The sequence below is a fragment of the Henckelia pumila genome, chromosome 2 (genome assembly GCF_033568475.1).
Source record: "Henckelia pumila isolate YLH828 chromosome 2, ASM3356847v2, whole genome shotgun sequence".
Taxonomy (NCBI): Eukaryota; Viridiplantae; Streptophyta; class Magnoliopsida; order Lamiales; family Gesneriaceae; genus Henckelia; species Henckelia pumila.
Window position 1 is genome coordinate 159,297,305 of NC_133121.1, and position 23,104 is coordinate 159,320,408.

Below are 23,104 nucleotides of genomic sequence, written 5' to 3' on the forward strand. Positions count from 1 at the left end.
TTTTGGGATATAAATGTAAAAATGAGATATTAGTTGGGCCGGGCACAAAAGAAAGAAAAAAATGTGATTTATGCCTTTATGTCTTGCTAATATACTGCATTGATTTGATTAACAATTAAAAAATTAAATTGCCAATTTATTAACTGAAAATTAAATGAAAGCCAACGTATGTAACCAACAAGTTGCAATTGGGTGAAAATTTAAACCAATAAAAACATTTTTGATCGTATGCATGCAATGTTAGATCAATTATATAGAAAGATAACTGATGCATCATAAACTAAATTGAATTAATTTAAGTTTTGAGATGTACTTCAATGGATTTTTTTATGACGTGAGAATCCGCAATCGTTATCTTTCGATGCACAATAGATAAACTTCTGAATTAATGTAATAGTATGCGAACTATGTAATTTAATTTAAGTTTATTTATTTATAAAAAAAATTTAAATGATTAGTTAATGTTGCAGTATATTTTCATTTGAGATTATGCATGATTCCAATACAACAAAAATAAAATTAATCATGGTACAAACATTTATATATTATGATGATTTATGAGAACTATTGATCAAATTATCAAAAAAATTTATGAAATCATGTTTAAGTTATATTTCATTATTTTTATCACAATAAAATTAATCATGGTACGTAAATTATGAAAAATTCTTAATGATTATTGTATTATTTCAATTGATTTTCGTAATTAATAATTCAAATTTATGATTTGATTATGAGGCCGTGAAAATCCCACTAAATATAATTATAAAAAATAATGAATAGATATATTAAATAAACAAAATGTCACCGCGTGCATCGCACGTGCTGTTTACTAGTTTAATTATAAATACATTCATTTCATAGATTTTCTGAATTCTTATTGCAGTCGTATAAAAAATAAACATCACAAATGTTAACATGTCAATCTGATATTCAGGATAGTATGGATTAAGAAAATTTTGGGGGTAATTTATCAAGATAAGATGAACCCACCCTTGTGCAACGTGAATTGGTATTCAAACCCTTTCTGTCTGGTCAGAAATAGTCCGCAATCACCTTTTGTTATGAACATACTCCGGAAGATGCTTTATTTTCACTCCTGAAAGCCATTACTAGAAAGTATATCATCGAAGCTGAGAATACATATCGATATCGAAGCTACAAAGAAAGATGTAAGGATGATAAACTTAATCCAAGTGTTGGGAATTTACCAGTGTTTGCACTTGATCAATACTTGGAATCCAGTTCTCGTATTGAACAAAATGAGTATTCACCCAGCAAAAGAAAGTGTTGTGTTCCACAAAAATTAAGGGAAGTGCAACAATGATGTATACCTTCTACTCCAATGCGAGATATGAGAAATTTAGTGAGGTATAACACCCGATGTTCAGATGTCAAGGACCCCATGAAACGCAAAATAAATCCATGGACCATTGGAAGTTGCTGCAGATCAAAGACATTGATAAGTTTCACTTCAAATATGTTGGGGGCATGTTTACCTCTATAGCTCTTGAATCCAACTCCCACCATGCACCATCACTTTCTTTTGGCAAAAGATTGTCACATTTGTCAGAACCAAGGCATTCAATATCCAAGCATTCACTTTCAACTTCAGAATAGATTTGGTTCTTCTCTGTCTTGGGGTCATAAGTCCATTCCAACCTTTTCAAAACATTTTGATCCTTCCACTTTCCAACAACTGATCCAGCCTCTTTCTTTGCCTTCCCTCTCATAATCTCCTGCCATGAAAATGCAGCATTTGCAGTTCTTCTTAGAGCACAATCATAGATATCACCAATCACAACTGTCCTCAAACATCTCATTCTTGCTTCCCTCAAAATCTCCACAAAATCTGAATCATCTGACACAAGAATCACACATTCAACTTCTCTTTTATCCATCATATCCATCATATGATATCTCAACTCAACATCAGCTGCCTGTGGCTTGTCTGAAACTGTCCTAACCCAAAACCCAGCTCTTTTTAACTCCTCTCCCAAACCATACCCAACTTTTGGAGTCAGAACATCTCTAGCAGCATTTCTATACTTATCCATCTTCATAGAATACTTTGCTACCAAGTTTACCCTCCTTTTCCCTCGTGCAGACTCAATTTGATTCAATCGTTTCATCTGTTCACGCTCATGAATTTGCTTAAAATGATTTGTAAGTCTTTCATTGGTATAAAATCTCCTCCCACAAACTCGACATGAGTATGGTTCATGCGGCTTAACAACACCTTTAGTTTCTAGCCCATTCAATGCCTTCCTCTCTCTTCTCTGTGGCCCAATTATAGGGGGAACATAATTAAATGCATGGCGACTGGCATAAGCAAACATGTATTTAACAAACCCAAACTCTTGTGCAGCCTTCTTTAACCTGATGGCTACTTCATATGGGGGAAATGACTTAGGTGGCTTGTTATCTAGATTCCAAAATATGCCAACGTTATTCTGTGTAACCCTTTGCTCTGAACTAAATGGCAAAATTGAAAAAATAGGATTCTGGTTTGACAACGAACAAAAATGTCGACATTTGCATACTGCAAGAGTTGGAGCTAGATTTTGAACCTTTTTTAAGAACTCGACTGCATTGACAACATGAAGAAATTTGCGTAAACTGAACATATTCGGGTGTTCTAAAGCAGGGACCTATTCACGATATGGATTACAGGAATCATTGCATGCTTCCACCTTCCCTGCAAAAGTAAATCTCTTGAATTACAGCAAACAAATGCAGAATCTGATTTGGGTTCTTTTTTGCCCAAAAAAAAGAAATCAAAATTTGGCTGATCTATGCTAATCGTAAGCATTTAGAGTTTAGAGAGCCCTTCTCACCTCTCATAAACTCCGTACGGCAAAGAAAAAAAACACCCACTATCATATATACACTCCATAATTTCACACAAAAACATGGGTGTAACCAGGATTTTGCATGTGGATGGGCTGAACGAGATGCAAATCATCAAGTGAAGAAAATAAAGATAAAAATTAATGTGTCAAGATACAAAACTAATTTAATATATCATAATGACAGGTATTTCAATTTCAACCAAATAAATAAACGAGTAGATCAACAAGATATAAAATATATAAGGCATATTATAATATAATTGAATGATTTTGAAGGAATGTTTTGTTATATGAAACTTCTAATCAAATTACTCAAAACAAAATTTGCTAGGCAAGTAGAATGAAGCCAACCAAAAGTGATTGAGTGAGCTCATATGATGCATTCAAAAAAAAAAAGGTATATTTCTACCTTTGAATAATGGCCTCTCATTCATATAAAACAAACAGATTTAATTGATGATGTTCTAAGAAAATCACGTGTTATTGGGTCAATTGTTCAAACATGTTATTTGCAATAATTCTGTGTTACTATGCTTATTTAAACCGCATCACCCATCAATGTCGAAATAGATGAATATTTTTCTACGGTATTGAACAAACCTAGAGCATACAGACAAAAGTAGCGAGAATCGGGAAAAGTTAATAAACAGAGACTTTCACACCAATCTTAGAAAACAACTCAAAATCCAAAGCAACGAAACCAAGAACCAGCATTCCACGAAAACTCCAAGCTTAATTGGTAAAGAGAAACATACACAATAAGATTTCTTGAAACCCGACAACTTCATAGAATCCCCCCAATCAACATTAGGAAGGAAAGAAGACTAGATTGAGCAGTGGACTGAAGTCTATAGTATGATAACTGAGAATTGGATATTGGGATCATGGGCTCGCCCAACGACTAAGCTAGGATTTCAAATCCACTCGGCTATAATTTTTTTTAACGAGAAACAACAGCATACATGACAATTAAAATCATGAGTAAGATACCTATTCATCGTAATCTCAAAAGGCTCCTCGTAAACAAGATCTGCAATAATTTTTGTATGGGACTCGTAATATTCGAAAATCTTTGACAATGTAATATTTTGTATCTCCATCATCCTGCAAGAAACTAATGAAGTTTAAATAAAATGAATGTCTAAAACCAATCATGCAATGTTGATGAATAAATTAAAAAAATCATAACTAAAAGATATAAAAATGATCCGAATAGATATACACCCGTGCTATTAAAGTTGTAATCTATGATTCTTTAACGTATAATAGCCATCAATTATAGAATCTGAGTCTATGGTTAAAGCAAACTCTCTTTCAATATAAATGATCAAATAATCCGTTAGAACGTCTTCTCCCATTCTATTACGAAGAATTGTTTTAACATGCTTCATAGCCGAAAATGCACGTTCTGTAGTTGCCGTGGAAACAGGCAAAATTAAAACTAGGCTAATCAACTTGTCAATCAGATAATAGTGTTGCAACTTTTTTGTTTCAAATAACACTCGGCACAATTCTGAGATAGTGGACATTTTCTGAAAATTTTCATGACAAACTACATCGAGCTCATAATGTTGTAGTTGACACTTCAAATGATGCATTTCCTGTTCAGCGAAGTCCTCAGGATAATACTTCCCAGCGAGAGTAAGAATCTTGTCAATGTCGAAACATTTAAAATTATCATTTGGATCCAAAGCAGAGCTAAGCATAAGAAGTTCTACTGTCTCATCACTAAATCTAGAGTTTAATTCTTCCAATTGAAAATCTATTGCAGCATTAAATATATCATAATGAAAGTGATGTTTAAATGTGATGGTACCCTTTTGCTCGCATGAACGACTAGAACGCTTATAATGAGCACTCATATCCGGTATATCAACATCCAAACTTGTGCAAAATGATTTGACATACGAAAAGAAAATATCAAAACCATCATTTCTCAATGTCAGAAGAAGTGCTTTAGTCGTCAAGACCAGATCCATTGCACTTAAGATATCAAAAGATTTTTGTTGCAAGGCACGGTAAAGCAAATCCGTGATCGCCGTAATTTTATGCATCAAATGTAAAAGAAAAATGAAATCAAAAGATTTCATCACGATTAAAGAACCACCAGCTTCCCCACGCATCGAATTAGAGAAACCATCAGTGATAATGCATTCAAGCACCACAATAGTTGCTTCATACATATCTATTAAGCTGCAAATAGAATCAAAATGAGAGCTCCAACGAGTAGTTCCTGCTCGATGCAAAGTACCAATCTGATTAGCTCCTCGCTCAGTCTCATGTTCACCAATAGCAATAGAACGTGAAATTTCATTAACTTAAGCAGATTGTAACTCAGTATTGAGTTTAGAAGAAGATGTAACAAGATTGACAATAGTCGTCAAATTCGAAAAAACAAGCCATATAGATATTTCCTTTTCAGCAGATGCAACTAACGCTAGCTGGAGACGATGTGCAAAACAATGCACATAATATGCACAAGGACAATCTCTAAGAAATAAAGCTTGCAATCCATTAAACACACGTTACACACCAGACATGTTGCTAGCACCATCATACCCTGGACCTCGCATATTATGAATTTCTAGATTGTATCTAGCGAGTACATCACATATTTCTTTCTTTGGTGTTGCAGCTGCGGTGTCATGAATATGTACAATTTGGGAAAAAAAACACTCCCGCAAAAAACCATGAGCAACAACAAATCTCAAAATTATAGTCATCTGTTCTTTGTTAGATACATCCTTCGCTTTATCCACCAAAATACAAAACTTAAAATCTCTAATTTCATCACGAATTTTATTTCTGACCATGTTCCCAATAATATGTAAGATTTCTTTTTGAACTTTTGGTGAGGTATACTTTGCATTTCCCGAAGCTTTCTCTAATATGACTGCACCAATACTAGCATTCTATTTTCCCATAAATTTTAACATCTCAATGAAACTACCACAATTTTGGGAATCTAAAGATTCATCATGACCTCTCAATCCACATGCTTGCAAACTAAGCCAACGAACGCTCTCAATTGTTGTTGTAAGCCTTAATCGGTTCTTTTGAATCTGTTCAGAAGATTATCGATTCATAACTTTATCTATATGTCGAGTTACATTCATCAAATCAATAATATATTTTGCAGATTTATTGTGCACTGAGTTAGAACTTCCCCTGTGAGACAAAAAGGCACACTTAACTCCATCATTAACACGTTTCCAACTTCTAAATCCTTGAACTGTGAAGGTGGATTGTTGTGCTTCACTTAATTCAAAAAGATAGCACGGAAAACAAAACATCGAATCTTTCGAAGGAGAGTACTATAAACATGAAAACTTTTTAAAGCACGCATATTGAAATCGCCGATGTTGCTTTCCTGATTCAGACCATGGGTACTCCGGCAATTTAGGTTGATATGGCACCATTTTGATATAACATCGTCTAATTTCATCACAATGATTAACAGGATGTCGCCACATCGAAATACGCAATCCAGGATCCCATTCAAGAGAAGTTTCATCAAACTCAACTCTTTGAGATTTAGATGGAAGTTCCGACTCCTCATTATGAATGGATGTATTAGTGTCGGCCCTCTCGCATGATGAAGGATTGTCAATTCTTGGCTTAAAAAAAGATAAAATATTGCTTCCTCTTTTTCTCTCTTGATTTGATATTAATTACCTAATAAAAACTTGACCAAATGTCAAAAACTTAAACTTTTTTATGAAATCGTAAACTTAATAGTAATAACAAATGCATGTACCATTGTACCTACACCTAAACAAGCCTATGAAAAGATAATAAAACTTAAACAATAACTCAAAAAAAAAAAAGAAATTTAACGATCATAAAAGCATCTAATTTAGTACCAAAGTTTAAATTTTGAAAAAACATTATTAGTTTGTTACGGCTATTTATGTGCAAAACAATTAAACTAACTTGTTTTTGTTAGCATACAAAAAACTAATTTGATCCTAAGAAATACCAACAAAAAATAACAAAACAAACCAAAGTTGAGCAGTACACATTGAATCAAACGAAAAGATGAAACAAAAGTTCAACGCAAATCACAATTCACGAATCACCACCATTCAAAGATTCAAAGAGAAACAAAATTCGACGGGAAAAAAAAAAAAGAAAACACTATTCACTAACGCAAATCAACAAATAAACACAAAAATCAATCATATACCATCGATGTGAAAGCAAAATTTCAAAGAAAAAACTGAGCGCGGGGACTCCAAACACACGAGAGAGATCTTCGCCGCAGAGACCGAGAGACGATGGAAAATCCAAAACTTTCTTCGACTGGTGAGTTTATTTTCTCCTGGTGCAAAAAGGCGGATACAAGAGTCAGCCCACTTGTGGACTATGAAATTTGGGCTCTTTGATTTTTTTTCGTAGGCCACCCGGGCTGGAAGAAATTGAGCCCAAAAGTAATATATATTATATATCTATACTTCTATACTATCTTATAATATTTGAGAGTATTTATTTTATAATATTTAAGAGTATTAGAAAAATTGTTTTTGGTTTGGCATGAACACACCAAAAATTCTTTCCCATTTTGCCCTTCTCTTAAGTAAAATTTTTTTTTTAGAAAAGTCTCTTAAGTAAATTTATACAAAATTTTTTCACTAAAAAAAACTCAACAACCGTAAAAAAAATTATATAATTATTTTATAAAATTGGATTTTCGATCCACAAGATCCAAAGTTGGAAAATTTTAACGTGGTGTGACAGAACATCAAAACGGGCGAGCCGTGGATGTGCTTTTGAGGAGGATTGAAAATCCTAACTCACATATTTATGAGTGTTTCTAAAACGACAGCTTAAAGTTTTGATACGCTTATAAGCTCTATTAAACGAACGCAGAAGATTTGATTTGTTTTTAAAAATGAAAATAGTTTTATAAAAATGTATATTTAAAGTTTAAAATTTGAGATATCTATTAAATCTTATATTTATGGTTAATCTGTAATTGTATTTAATGTTTGTTTTAAAATAATTAAAATTATAGTGAAATTTAAAAACATTTTTTCACGCTTAAACTTGAAAAACTTGAACCTTGACCTCCAAATTTCGATGTGTTTCACAATTTTTAAAACATTGATTTTAGGTGGCATAGCAGGTCAATATGGTAGCTTAGCTATAATTTAGTGGATTAGGAAGGTTGACTTGCAATCCGCAATAATTCACCATTAGGCAAGGTGAAGTGAAACCGGACATACATGTTATTTGATGGATTGGAAAATTTTTAATCTACCTATTTTACATGGAACCACGGACCCCGATAAACATAACCATTTTGACATTTCTAGTTTACTCGAATTGAGTTTGAATTAAAGCTCAAATTTAGTTGAAATATTAGAATTTTTTGTCGTAGACTATTGAGTAAAATAATTTGTATTGGAGTTCGGATGGAAAAAATTACTTAAATTCAATAATTTCAAATACAAATTTTTATAGCAAGTTTCATTCTCGCACGCATAGTCAAGGTGACAGATGAAAGAAGCCAAACAAAGAAAAAATGTTTGGAAATTGGAAAATAATAATAATAATAATAATAATAATAATAATAATAATAATAATAATAATAATAATAATAATTGTTGAAAAATATTATTATTATTAATATTATGTTGAATATTGAATGTTGAATGTTGAATATTGAGTTGTAAAATGTGGAAAATTAGTGTGTGATGATGTAGATGATGATGTATTTATTTTTGAACTAATCTCAAATGTGAATCTATAAATAGGTCTTCATTTGTGATGAAAAATAAAATTGAATTTGAGAGAAAAATATTTTTGAAGTGTAGAGTTTGATATATTTTGAGTTTTGGAGTTTTTACTTTTTACCATAAATTTTTACTTTTTCACAACACGTTATCAGCACGATCGCTCGAATATTTCCGACGCTCCAAAACACAAAGAGAAGATAAAAATATTCAACATGTAAGAATTTTTATTTTATTGTTTATTTATTTATTGTATATATATTTAATATATATTATCATGTTATAAAAAAAAATTAGTTTTTTTTTAAAAACTTGTTATAAATCCTGGGAGGATGTTAAGACGACATCCCACACTCCCGGTAAGGGATACGACAAGTATAAAAGCCTCTAAGGTTTTTAAATAATAACGTGATATGATATATGTATATATACTAACTATATCAATATATAATTTCATGTTATTATATAAGAGGTTGTCTAGGACACTGACCTTATAATAACGTGATATGATATATGTATATATACTAACTATATCAATATATAATTTCATGTTATTATATAAAAGGTTGTCTACGACACCGACCTTATAATAATGTGATATGATATATATAATTATTTAATTATGATTATCATTATATGCATTGCATCATTATCACAAAATTTTTATTCAACACATACTCGATTTTTCTTACCCCCAACGGTCACAAACGGTCATAAACGGCTAGTTTTTTGCCTATATATATGATCACTCAAACTCATTTTCAATCACACCAAAATTCATTCTTTCTCTCAAAATATTTTATCCTCGGTTTTTTCGAAGATGGAGATGATGGCATTTATAAGGATATTTTTTATAACGACTATGATCATCATGCTCACGAGTTTTGTATTCACCGGCGATTTTCCACCACATATTTTTTATCTATTTATATACGCACTTGTAATCTACGTTCTTCCATTATTTTGTATTGTCATACTAATAAAAATTAACTAATAAAATGCATTGTTATTTTTCTAGTACCACCATGTCAAACTTGACAAAGATTGAATTCGTTGCGCTCGATATCACCGGAAAGAATTACATGCCATGGACTCTCGATGTAGAAATGCATCTTGAGTCATTGGGTCTAAGTGATACCATAAAAGAAAATAATATATCATCCTCACAAGAAAAGGCAAAGTCTATGATTTTCTTACGTAGACATCTTGATGAAGGATTGAAATGTGAGTATCTCACAGAAAAAGACCCAATGATTTTATGGAAAGGGCTGAAAGAAAGATTTGAGCATATAAGGGAAGTTATACTCCCGACCGCCCGTGATGAATGGAATATGTTAAGATTCCAAGACTTTAAAAAAGTCAGTGATTATAATTCAGCGATGTATCGAATAGTCTCACAATTGAAATTCTGTGGACTTGAAGTCACAGAGATGGAAATGCTTGAGAAAACATTTTTCACTTTTCACGCATCGAATATAACTCTACAACAACAGTATAGAGTGCGTGGATTTTCGAGATATTCCGAACTAATCGCATGTCTTCTTGTGGCGGAAAAGAACAACGAATTGTTAGTAAGAAATCATCAATCCCGACCCACTGGATCAACGGCATTTCCTGAAGAAAATGTCGTAATGAAAAATGAAAACCAAAATCAAAGGCATAGACCAGATTTTGGTCGTGGACGAGGTCGAGGAAATGGGCGTGGACGTGGACGTGGACGTAAAAATTATCGCGGTCGTGGTCGTGGCCGTGGATATGAAAATAATCGAGGTAGTTATTTCAATAACTCATCTCAAAAGAACGTCACGAATCACCCACCAAAAAGGCAGCATGAAAATACGAGTGAAAATGAAAATCACTCAAAAAGATCTGAGAGTGTTTGTTATAGATGTGGCACTCCAGGACATTGGTCACATATTTGTCGAACCCCTGAGCACCTATGTAAGCTCTATAAAGAATCGACAAATATGTGACCAATGTCCTGGAGTGCCACATCTATAACAAACAACCCCTGAGCACCTATGTAAGCTCTATAAAGAATCGACAAAGGGAAAAGGAAAAGAGACAAATTTTGTTGAAGATAGTGACCGTTTAATTGGTTCAACTAGTTTCAATGCTGCAGATTTTTTAAATGATTTCGAAGACATTGATTAAAATATTGGTGGGACTACATTGTAACAAATTTGTATTTTTCATGCATTCTTGTATTATAAAGCATGTTATATTTTGCATTTGTATTGTAATTAATTTTTCTTTATTGCATTTTTTGTGAAGTTTGATATGGAAAATGCTATGAGCAAACATGGAAATAATATCATGGAAATTTTCATACCAGATAGTGGTACAACACACACTATTCTGCGAGATGAAAGATATTTCTTGGAAATAAAACCAACAAAAACAATGGTGAATACCATATCAGGTCCTGTAGACTTGATTGAAGGTTGTGGAAAAACACATTTTTTGTTACCTAATGGTACAAAATTTCTGATAAATGATGCTTTATATTCACCACAATCGAAAAAAAATTTGTTGAGTTTTAATGACATATACTCTCATGGGTATGATACTGAGACGATAATTGATGGAAATCAGAAATATATGTGTCTTACCACATATAAATCAGGAAAGAAATATGTGGTTGAAAAATTATCAGTGCTCCCTACTGGATTGCATTATACACATATAAGGCCAATCGAATCAAATATGGTGGTTAATAGTTCTTCAATATTAACAAATTGGCATGATCGATTGGGACATCCTGGTTCAATAATGATGCGAAGAATTATTGAAAATACGCATGGTCATCCATTGAAAGACCAGAAGATCTTTCAGAATAATAAGTTTCAATGTAAAGCATGTTCTCTTGGAAAACTTATTATAAGACCATCGCCAGCTAAAATCCAAACTGAATCACCCATATTTCTTGAACGTATTCAGGGTGATATTTGTGTGCCAATTCATCCACCATGTGGACCATTTCGATACTTTATGGTATTGATCGATGCCTCTAGCAGATGGTCACATGTATGCTTATTGTCAACTCGGAATGTGGCATTTGCAAGATTGATGGCTCAAATAATAAAATTGCGAAATCAATTTCCCGATTATACAATCAAGAAAATAAGACTTGATAATGCTGGAGAATTTACATCCCAGACTTTCAATGATTATTGTATGTCAATGGGAATCACTGTTGAACATCATGTAGCTCATGTTCATACGCAAAATGGATTAGCTGAATCATTGATTAAACGTCTACAACTGATTGCTAGACCAATGATTATGAAAACAAAACTCCCTATTTCTATATGGAGACATGCAATTTTACATGCTGCGGCATTAATTCGCATCAGACCAAGTGCATATCATAAATTCTCCCCATTGCAACTTGCATTTGGTAAAGAACCAAATATCTCTCATCTGAGAATTTTTGGATGTATGGTGTATGTTCCTATTGCACCACCTCAATGATCAAAAATGGGTCCACAAAGAAAAATCGGTATTTATATCGGTTATGATAGTCCATCAATCATTCGATATCTTGAGCCTCAGACAGGCGATGTGTTTACAGCACGCTTTGCTGATTGTAATTTTAATGAAGAAATCTTCCCAGTGTTAGGGGGAGAAAAGAAACACATCGAAAAAGAAATCACATGGTATGTACCATCATTGTTACATTTGGATCCAAGGAACCAACAATGTGAGAAAGATGTACAGCAAATTGTGCACATGCAAAGAATTGCAAATCAAATGCCAGATGCATTTGCAGACACAAAAGGGGTAACAAAATCATATATACATGCTGTAAATGCCCCTGCTCGAATTGAAATTCCAAAAAAACAAATTGAAGACACTCATGATGTCATAAAACGCTTGAAGCGTGGAAGACCAGTCGGTTCCAAGGATAAAAATCCTCGGAAAAGAAAAGGCATAGAGAAACACGACGATCATAAAATAAAAAATGGTGTTCCAGAAGAATCACCTGATGATGAAAATATTCTGTCAGAACCACAAACTGACGAGAATCGTGAAATCTCTATCAATTATATTAATACTGGAAAAATATGGAACCGAAAAGACATAGAAGATATTGATGAGATATTTTCTTATAATGTGGCTTGTGACATCGTAAATGAAAATGAGGATCATGAACCAAAATCTTTTGGTGAATGTAAAACTCGTCATGATTGGGTCAAATGGAAAGATGCCATCCAGGTTGAATTGGATTCGCTGAATAAACGCAATGTTTTTGGACCTATAGTCCTCACACCTGAAGGTGTAAAACCTGTTGGATACAAATGGGTTTTTATTCGAAAGCGAAATGAGAAAAATGAAATAGTCAGATATAAAGCTAGACTTGTTGCACAAGGTTTTTCTCAAAGACCTGGAATTGATTATGAAGAAACGTATTCTCCTGTTATGGATGCAATTACGTTTCGATATTTGATTAGTTTGGCAGTGTCTGAAAATTTGGAAATGTGTCTTATGGATATTGTTACAGCTTACTTATACGGATCACTTGATAGTGATATATACATGAAAATCCCTGAAGGATTTAAGATGCCTGAAGCACAAAGTTCAAAACCCAGAGAATTTTATTTTATAAAATTGCAAAGATCATTATATGGGTTTGTTGGGATCGGTTCAGAGGGTAGAGGGGGGGTGAATACACTCTGAAACTTTTCTTCTTCTTCTTTAAAATGATCAAGTGAGGTTTAATTCACTTAATCAGTTTTCTCAACTTCTAAAACGTTTTGAACAACTTAAATAGTGCGGAAATAGTTCAGAGGTTTTAGTGATGCAAAGTTTATAATGCAGTGTATGAGCAGGATGTAAGATAAATGGCAGTAAATGCTAAAGCACGATTTTATGGAAGTTCGAAGGCTTAATCCTTCTACGTCTCCCCTTCTTCCACTTAGGAAGGAATTCACTAGAAGACTTTGGTTATTACAACGTCTTGTAATACACCCACTTCAGACTTAGGACTTATCCAATGCCTAATCCGAAACTCCTAGATTTACACAGATAAGATTCTCAGTTCTTATCAGACTGGTGGAAGCTTTCAGAGCAGCTTCAAGTCTCTTCAACACTGAGTATAGTTGAGTTGAGCTTCTCAGACTGCAGAGCGGTCGAGAGGCTTGAAAACCCTAGGATGATCCTTGACGATCAGATATGTGAACTGTAGGCGAGGGTTTATTTGAGCAGCAGATGAATAATCTTGTAAGTGTGCTCAAGTATATCAGATGAGGACTTTTGATATTAGTCAAGTGATTGAAATTTTTCTGAGTTGCTTGTCTCTCTTCGTTGTCTCGTATCACTTGTTGTTGTTCTTGTTGTTATTCTCTTTTTGAGCAATCTTCCCTTTATATAGGTCAATCATCAACGTCTTTATTTTGAACGTTCTGATGCTGCATTGAATGCACATTTAATGCTCATAAATGCATTGATGATTCTGCATGAGGATCGTACACTGCAGACAACTTCCAGGGTCCAAAACTGGAATAAACGGTCGAATGCTTTATCTGCAGTCATTCTGTGTTTTTGCCATTTTGGTACAACCTGTTGTCTTGATTTGCAGGAGTCAACAAATATTCTGAAACGCCGGTTCTGCTTTTAATAAAGGATCCTGCAAAGAACATCTTGTCACAGGTACTTGTCTCGAGATATCTAGATAGGCAGTTGGCATTCTACCGGTAGAGATATTTGTCCTCTGCTGGTTTGAATAACCAGTCGATAAGCTTGTGACTTCAACCGGTCGAGAGATAAAGGCGGTTGACAAGCTTTCGGTAGATAGATTTATCCTCTGCTGGTTTTGATAGCCAGTCGATAGGCTTGTGACTTCAGCCGGTCGAGGGCAAAGGCGGTTGACAAGATTCCGGTAGAAGTTGTAGTAGATTCCTGAAATACAATGGTTGGCAGCACATTCCTATACAATGAGTTGTTGTTTGTTATCACCAAAATATCGGATTCAACAATTTCCCCCTTTTTGGTGATGACAAAACTTAAGTGCTCCAAGAACAATATGAAAGCATTAAAATGAACTTCATTGAGAGAATGAATTTCATTAAGTACAATAAACATTTTTATTACACCTACAGAAAAAAAAAAAAATGCGGCTGTGATAAGTAAAGAAGAGATAAGTTGTTCATCTTTTGAACCAACTGGCTCCTCCTGACCTATCGCCTTCTCTTCTTCTTCTGTCGGCTTCTTCTTTTCTTCTGGACTCTTCTTCACGTCTTCTTGCCTCTGCTGCTCTACGTTGCTCTTCTTCCCCCTTTTTGGCATCACCTTGGTTGAGCCGAAGGATGACCTCAGTGAGTTGAGTGCCAAGGCAGGCTTGCATAGTGTCTATTTTTGCATCGATTTGAGCAAGTAGAGTGGCTTGCATAGTGTCCATCCGATCATTCAACTGCTTATGAAGGCGATTTTCGGATCGGATAACTTGTTCGGAGACGGTAGAGAGCGTGTTGATTTGAGTGCGATGATGATTAGTGATCTCTGTGGACAGACGAGCAAGGTCTCGAGACACGGTCTCGAAATGCCGAATCATCGTCTGGCGTGAATTATCGACCGATAAGGATGAGTTTGTTATGTCTTGAGAGAAGGACCTAACCGTTTGCATGAGCTCATGAAGCCGATTTATCAAGGTATGATCTAGAGCTGCGGCCATGGCTTCAATTAAAGAATCATCAGTCTGAATCATTTGCCCTTCTGAGTCATTTCTTGGTGAAACCGGGCTAGACTCACGATGATGTGGTGCGGGTGAACTTGCTGGAGAGCTACCCGATGGACCTTCCAATAATGGTACAGTTGGAGATGTAATAGTTTCGACTGCAGCCAATATGGTTGGTGGAGTACCAGGATCAGCACTTGGTTCATCCATAATGAGATCTTCCATAAACTTTTCAGTAGATGGAGACGGTTGAAGTGCTGGATCAGCATCAGTCACTTGCTGTTCTGGAGATGCAGGTGATACAATAGTGCTTGATATCTCCGTTGGGGGCACTGTTGCTTCACTACTGCAAGGAGCCTCTGTCACAGAGGTGACAGGTATCTCTTGTGCAACCACTTCTAAAACATCTTGTGAATGACCGGGAGAAGTGTGAGCGGTCGTCACGGGAGAGGAGTGAGCAATCACAACTGCTTCCGGTTGAGTAACTGCTTGGACTGCGGTTGAGGAGGGGTCGACCGATGAAGATGCTGCTACACTCGATCTTAGAGCATATGATTGAAAGAGGTCAGCAGTGATGAGATCGGTCAGAATCCCATCTGAAGAAGGGAGAGCATAGACGTCTTCTTCACCCTGATCTTGAGTGAGAAAGGTTTTCATCATCACTTGTGCTTCCAGCACATAAGCTTGCAAACAGGCTGCTGAAGCTGGTGTTTTGACATTGTTGAGAGCTTGGAAGTGCTGAAGTAGTTGAGTGATTTGACGTAGACTATCCTGTAGTCCAGTCAAAATCACAAAGTCATCGGCAGCGGTAGGACTCTTGGATTTGAAATTCTTGACACGCTCATTAATTAGCAGTGATAGCAGGCTTCCTCGAAGCTTCAAGTCTATGAGATGTCTTCTTCCCAGAGCCTCCACGATGTCTTCAGTATCAGCAAATAGAAGCATCTTCTGCTCAATGACGTTTAGAGATTTCCATTTAGGAAATATTTGAGCGAGTGTCAAGTGAGTGCGGGAGTGATGCCATCTGTCAAAACGTTGTAGATGACGCTTGACAGTACGGAGCACGTGAGAGATGATCATATTGAGTTCTATCGTAGCTGCTGGTTGAGCCTTGGGTGTGTAGATCATCACACCTTTCCCTTTGTCTTTGGGATCAGCTAGAGTGACCTCAGGAGCTGATGAGGCACCTTCCCGGATTATCACACCTTTTGTAGGACGAGGAGCAGTAGAAGCAACAACGGTAGTAGTCTCGACCGTTGGCAGGGTAGGAGCAAGTCCAGAAAGAGACTTTAGCTTCTTGTGCTGCCTCTTCTTCTCGCCTGCAGGCGTGGATGATACAGCTGCTTTGGAGACCGAAGGGGATGACCTGCTGAAAGCTTGAATCAGTGGAACATTCTCACGTGATTCATCTTCAGAGTCAGATTCGATGATCAGTTGACGCTTGGCAGACTTTTTGGTATGGACTGGTTTGGCCACGACCGAAACCGTTGAAAGCGGTTGAGGGATAGCAATAACCTTTGCGGTTGAGGGCAAGGTGTCGACCGCAGTCTCTTTCTTGTTCAGGAATTTGAGAATCGTAGACTTGTTGAGCCATTTGGTGGGATGCAGAGGCTCAGTCTTGGAAAAGTCCACTCCAAGGACGCCCAAGATGTGGCAGATTTGCAAAGCAAATCCCTCGGATTGCCCTTTGCCCCTGATCATTTCACATAGAATATTGAACAGAATGTCTGACCAGTTTATGTTGATCTTGGAGGCAATACAAGCCATGTATTGAAATTTTTTCAGCGTCACCTTGTCGTAAGATCCAGCCTTGGCCAGAAGATTCTTGGCCACGATATTAGTCAGTAGCCTGAATGGAGCTTTGAGAGATGTCTTCTGGGCCGGCAGTTTGATCGGAGCATCAGTAGTTGAGAACTCCTTCAACCAATAAGAGCAGTTACCATCTGGAAGATCCGTGCATTTTGTCAAACCCCTGGAGGGCAGATCAAATGTGCTGGCGAAGAACTTCTGATTGAAGGAGTAGACCTCTGTCTTGATCAAGCATTTGATAGTCCCATGCTCGATTTGAGCGGTTGCGAAGAACTCCTTCAGAACAGGCAAATCGCAGATGGCGCTGCATTCCAGAAATTTCTTCAGTCCAGAGGCTTCAAGCATGGTGAAGACCTCAGTTATTCCTGCGTTGTTTGCCTTAACAACGGAATCAAAGTTGATGGCGAGGCAAGTCTTCTGGATCGACATGATATCTGTAGATAAGAACTCGAGCAAAGAGTAAGCAAAAGCTTGAGAGTAATTCGATGGAGCGTTTAATACAATATGAAAGTTTTTAGCAAAGGTGAAAGATTGATATACGAGTGTAAAGAAGTATATATAGGAACCTATGGGCCATAGGGTGATGTCATGAAAAGTATTTTTGAAATTCAAAAAGTTTTGAAGAGCATAATCACGGCGCCCAATTAATGTCATTTGGTTCAAAGCACCAAGCTGCTAGTACGAAGCCTGTCAGAGACTAGTTAAAGGCGGATGATATGCCAATATTAATGGCAACGTAACAGCTAATCTATTAATGTCATATTGACAATCATTCCCCCTAAACACATGCATACTAACTTAAATCTACTAAGCCAAGAATATTTCGAAAATATGAAAACTTAGCGTCCGGTAGAGGCTTGGTGAATATGTCTGCTGCTTGCTGATCGGTAGAGATGTATTCCAGCCTGATTTCCTTCTTTAAGACATGATCTCGGATAAAGTGATGCCTGACATCAATGTGCTTTGTCCGAGAGTGCATCACTGGATTGTGAGTGATGGCTATGGCACTTGTATTGTCACAGTAGATTGGAGCTTCACTCGACCGAATCCCATAATCATTAAGCTGCTGTTGAATCCAGAGTATTTGAGCACAACAGCTGCCAGCAGCAAGGTATTCTGCTTCGGCGGTCGAGGTAGCAATTGATGTCTGCTTCTTACTTGACCACGAAATTAGTCTATCTCCAAGGAATTGACATGTGCCACTTGTACTTTTGCGATCAATTCTACAACCTGCATAATCTGCATCTGAATAGCCAATAAGATTAAGATTTGAATCTTTGGGATACCAAAGACCCACATTAGTAGTTCCTTTAATATATTTAAGTATTCGTTTGGTAGCAATGAAATGAGATTGCTTAGGTGCGGCTTGAAATCTAGCACATAAACAAACTGAATACATGATATCCGGTCGACTGGCAGTCAAATAGAGCAGTGAACCAATAAGGCCTCGATACATGGTTACCTCGACCGGAATTCCCCCTTCATCTTTATCAAGATTAATTGATGTACTCATGGGGGTAGATACAGTTGAGCATTGTTCCATTCCAAACTTCTTTACCAATTCCTTGGCATACTTGGACTGATTGATGAATATTCCAGTTTCAAGTTGCTTTACTTGAAGTCCAAGAAAGAAGTTTAGCTCGCCCATCATGCTCATTTCAAACTTCTCCTTCATCAGTTTAGAGAACTTTGAGCACAACTTGGGGTTAGTTGACCCAAATATAATGTCATCAACATAAATTTGTACTAGTAACACATGATCACCTTTTACAAATTTAAACAGGGTCTTATCGACCGTTCCAATTTGGAAATCATGTTCCAGTAAAAATTTTAGCAAAGTGTCATACCAAGCACGCGGTGCTTGTTTTAATCCATAGAGAGCTTTGTCAAGTTTATAGATATATTGAGGATGAGTAGGATTGACAAAACCTGGTGGTTGTTCAACGTACACCTCTTCTTGAAGTAGACCATTGAGGAATGCAGACTTCACATCCATTTGATAAACTTTAAAATTCTTGAAGGCTGCATGAGCAAGAAAGATGCGGATTGCTTCTAGTCTTGCAACTGGCGCGAAAGATTCCTCAAAGTCTATGCCTTCTTCTTGTCTGAATCCTTGAGCAACAAGTCGAGCTTTGTTACGCACAACAGTGCCATGTTCATCGAGCTTGTTACGAAACACCCATCTAGTTCCAATCACATTTTGATTTTTCGGTCGAGGAACTAGATGCCAAACATTGTTGCGGGTGAATTGATTCAACTCTTCTTGCATAGCTTCAATCCAGCTGGCATCTGATAGAGCTTCATCTATTTTCTTGGGTTCTACCTGAGATATGAAAGCGGCATGCAAGAATTCATTAATCATTTGACCACGCGTTTTTCGAGGAGCAGAAGGGTCACCTATGACCAACCCAGGTGGATGATCTTTGTTCCACCTAAAATAATTCCCTAAAGGGTTGTCATCAATTGGTTGATGAACGTCCTCGTTTACTGGATCATCATTGGCTGGAGGATTGTTATCAACCGGTGGATTCACTTCTGGCCTTGTTTGATCACACCCGGTAGAGGGAACTGGATCATCCTTCTTTGGAGGATATAGATCACTGTCACTCTCTTCCTGTAGATTTGTGTTTTCCAGTCTGTGACTCAGATCATTTATGCTCCCTTGAGTTTGTTCTGTACATAGAGTAGATTCATCAAAAACAACATGAATGGTTTCCTCGACCGTTAGTGATCTTTGATTGAACACTCGATAAGCTCTGCTAACGGCTGAGTAACCAATAAAAGTTCCTTCGTCTGCTTTGGCATCGAAGGCTGTCAAATGGTTTTTGCCATTGTTGTGGATAAAGCATTTGCACCCAAAAATTTTGAAATAAGAAATATCAGGTTTTGTGCCATTCCAGATCTCATATGGAGTTTTGTTAAATCGTTTATTAATCATAGATCTGTTTTGAGTATAGCAAGCTGTGTTATCTGCTTCTGCCCAAAGTCTTTGAGAAACATTTGAATCAGCAATCATAGTTCTGGCTGCTTCTTTTAAAGTACGGTTCCTTCTTTCAGCCACCCCATTTTGCTGTGGGGATCTAGCAGCTGACAACTCATGCTTGATTCCCTGATCATCTAGATAAGTCATAAGAGTGGTGTTTAAAAATTCAGTCCCTCTATCACTCCTGATTCTATCTATCACAGTAGATTGTTCATTTTGCAAGCGTTTAAAAAGCTTAATCAGGTGAGGTGCAGTTTGATCTTTTGAAGAGAGAAAGATGACCCAAGTAAATCGAGAAAAGTCATCTATAACAACAAGAGCATATCTCATTCCCCTATGCTTCTTACTGGTATAGGACCAAATAGGTCCATGTGAAGTAAGTCTAAACATTTGGAAGAAGACATACACCCTTTATTTTTAAAAGTTGCTCTCACCTGCTTTCCTAGTTGACAAGCAGGACAAACTTTGTCTTTTATAAAATCTCCTTCGGGCAGACCAGAAACCAAATCATGCTTCCTCAAGTTAAAAATGGACTTAAAATTTAGATGATTTAACCGCTTATGCCACAACCAATGTTTATCATGATGAGCAGTAAGACAAGTAGGTGAAGAAATATGTGAGCAAGACCAGTTTACCTTGTAGGTGTTTAGGTCTCGTACACCGGTCATAAGAGTCTCACCTTTGTCATTTTTTATGAGGCAAGTGTGTTTGTGAAACTCGACCGAATGATCATTGTCACATAGTTGACTAATACTTATCAAATTATAGCATAGTTTGTCAACAAGTAACACATCTTTAATAATGATGTTACCATGGATGATCTTATCCTTACCCACGGTTTTACCTTTGGAGTTGTCTCCAAAGCTGATCTTTGGTCCTTTGCACAACACCACTTCTGTTAGAAGTTCTGGATTCCCTGTCATGTGTCGTGAGCAACCGCTATCTAAATACCAGGTAGTGTCCTTGATAGAAGTGGTTTTCTCGCCCGTTTGGACTTTTAGTACCTGCAAAGAGTGAAGAACTTTTGGTACCCATATCTAGTAGGGTCCAGGTCGGATTAGCCCTTTCGGGACCCACACCTGGAACACCCTTACAGGTTTGCCCGTGTGTGTGTCCAGAAATCTGTGCGGTCGATAGGCAGTAAATGTGTGTGCTTGTGAGGTTGCTGTGTGCTGCTTGCCTTTTTTATTTTCATCAGTTAGCCTGTACCTCTTTTGAACTGGCCTGCAATTAAAGTACTGGTAAGGCTTCTCCTTTGACCATCTTTTCTTAGAGTAGTTAGACTCATTCCATGGCCTTTTGAAATTAGATTGGTTTCCCTTTCTTCTTTCATTAGGTTTTGGTTTGATCCAAGTTCCTCTTTGATTAGAGGTCTGGGGATCCACATATCCCAGCCCTCTATGCTTAGAGCTTCGTTCGTTCGATACTTTCTGATTTTTGTCAAAGCTGCACTTATCGTGTTCATATATCGTGCTGGACCTGACAAATCTTATTTTGTTAAGATTGCCTTTGTCCAGGCTTGACTGAATACAGGATTCCATAGACTGTTCATTTGTTCCAAACCCTAGACCGGTTTTATCATGTACCGGTCTTTGGATTTCTTGAATCTTGTCAATGGTTACCGAAGATTTATTCCAAGCCTTAATGGTTTCAAGTAGTTTTTTATTCTCAATCAAGGTAGCTTGGAATACTCTTTTCAAGGTGTCGTTCTCAGTAGCCAGCAGACTTAGCTTGACCTTAAGACCATCAAGCTCTTTTTGCTGCATGCAGCTTGATTTGCTTGACTTATCTTTTAGGTCAGCTCTTTCTGCCTTTACTTCCTCGAACTCCTTGGATAATGCTTTGTATTCATTAGCCATTTCGTGTAAAGCAGTAACTAAATCACTGTGAGTAAATTCAGGTGAGCCAAAGTCAAATACCTCCTCAGCTTCTTCTTCGATGTCGGCCATAAGGCATTCCACTTTTTCATCATCGCTGTCATCTGAAGAGCTTCCGGTATTGGAGTTGTCAGAGTCAGACTCAGCCCACTTGCTTTTGCTTTCGTCTGCTACTAGAACCCTTTGGTCTCTTCCTTTTCTAAACGTCCTTTTATCCTCCTTACCCCTTCTTCTTTCGGAGAATTGCTTCTGATCATTGTTCTTAGGCTTGGTGCAGTCTGCAATGAAGTGGTCTGGCTTTCCACAGTTAAAACAAGTAGGACCATCGTTTGTATGGTCCGATTTATGATAATTTTTAAATTTAGAATTGTTTTTACGCATAAATTTACCAAATTTCTTGACAAAGAGTGTCATGGCTTCATTGCTGATTTGCTCAGCTGATCTCTTTGGAGCTACCTCGACCGGTGGACATATCACGGTTGAGGTTAAGGCCTTGGTTGGTTGAGAAGTAGATGGTTCATCTTCTGTTCTCATGTTGAGCTCGAACTCATAGGCTTTGAGATCTGCAAAGAGATCATGCAGTTCAACCTTGCTCAAGTCTTTTGACTCTCTCATGGCCACTGTCTTGATCTCCCATTCTTTGGGCAGAGCTCTCATAACCTTCACAGCAATTTCACGGTTAGTATAAGTTTTACCTAAAGCAATAAGATCACAGATGATACTACTGAACCGTTCATCAAATTCAGCCATGGTTTCCCCTGGCTTCATTTTGGCGTTGTCATATTTTTGAATGGCCAGAGTGAGCTTGTTTTCCTTTGTCTGGTCATTCCCTTCACACAGCTGAGTGAGCTTCTCCCAAATCTCCTTTGCTGTGGAACATGACTTGATTTTGCTGAACATATTCTTGTCCAGTGTTTTGTATAGGATGTCCTGGGCCACATTGTCAAGATTGGCCTTCTTTTTGTCCTCAGTGGTCCACTCAGCTCTTGGTTTCTCAATCATTTGTCCTGCACCATCGGCTAGAGCTGGGTTGACCTTCATAATTTTGATAGGACCGTCTGTTATGACATATAGCATGTCATCATCCTGTGCTGCAAGATGTGCCTGCATGCGAATTTTCCAATCATCATACTCTTCTTTAGAAAACATAGGAATTCTGTTGAAAGAAGTCA

The 23,104-nt window shown here is 36.8% G+C and overlaps 2 protein-coding genes across 6 annotated transcripts; both read right to left on the minus strand.

Moving 5' to 3' along the window:
* Nucleotides 1–814: 814 nt before the first annotated feature.
* On the minus strand, nucleotides 815–7,191 carry LOC140883467 (uncharacterized). Of its 5 annotated transcripts, none has more exons than XR_012150411.1 (4): nucleotides 7,039–7,191; nucleotides 3,843–3,956; nucleotides 1,212–2,698; nucleotides 815–1,099 (listed from the first exon to the last, which is right to left on the minus strand). XR_012150411.1 is itself a non-coding variant. In XM_073289944.1 (4 exons), exon 4 carries the CDS (start codon nucleotides 2,337–2,339, stop codon nucleotides 1,470–1,472), a length of 870 nt encoding a protein of 289 aa, XP_073146045.1. In that variant the 5' UTR covers nucleotides 2,340–2,425; nucleotides 2,571–2,698; nucleotides 3,843–3,956; nucleotides 7,039–7,191; the 3' UTR covers nucleotides 815–1,469. The 5 variants fall into 5 exon arrangements, 3 of the variants coding, with proteins under 3 accessions (XP_073146045.1, XP_073146042.1, XP_073146044.1); XR_012150412.1 differs by having other exon boundaries at nucleotides 815–1,112; XM_073289944.1 differs by having other exon boundaries at nucleotides 815–2,425; nucleotides 2,571–2,698.
* Nucleotides 4,085–5,665, minus strand: LOC140878785 (uncharacterized). Its single transcript, XM_073282404.1, has 2 exons — nucleotides 5,386–5,665; nucleotides 4,085–5,169 (listed from the first exon to the last, which is right to left on the minus strand). The coding sequence occupies exons 1-2, from the start codon at nucleotides 5,663–5,665 to the stop codon at nucleotides 4,085–4,087; spliced, it is 1,365 nt and encodes a 454-aa protein (XP_073138505.1).
* Nucleotides 7,192–23,104: the final 15,913 nt, after the last annotated feature.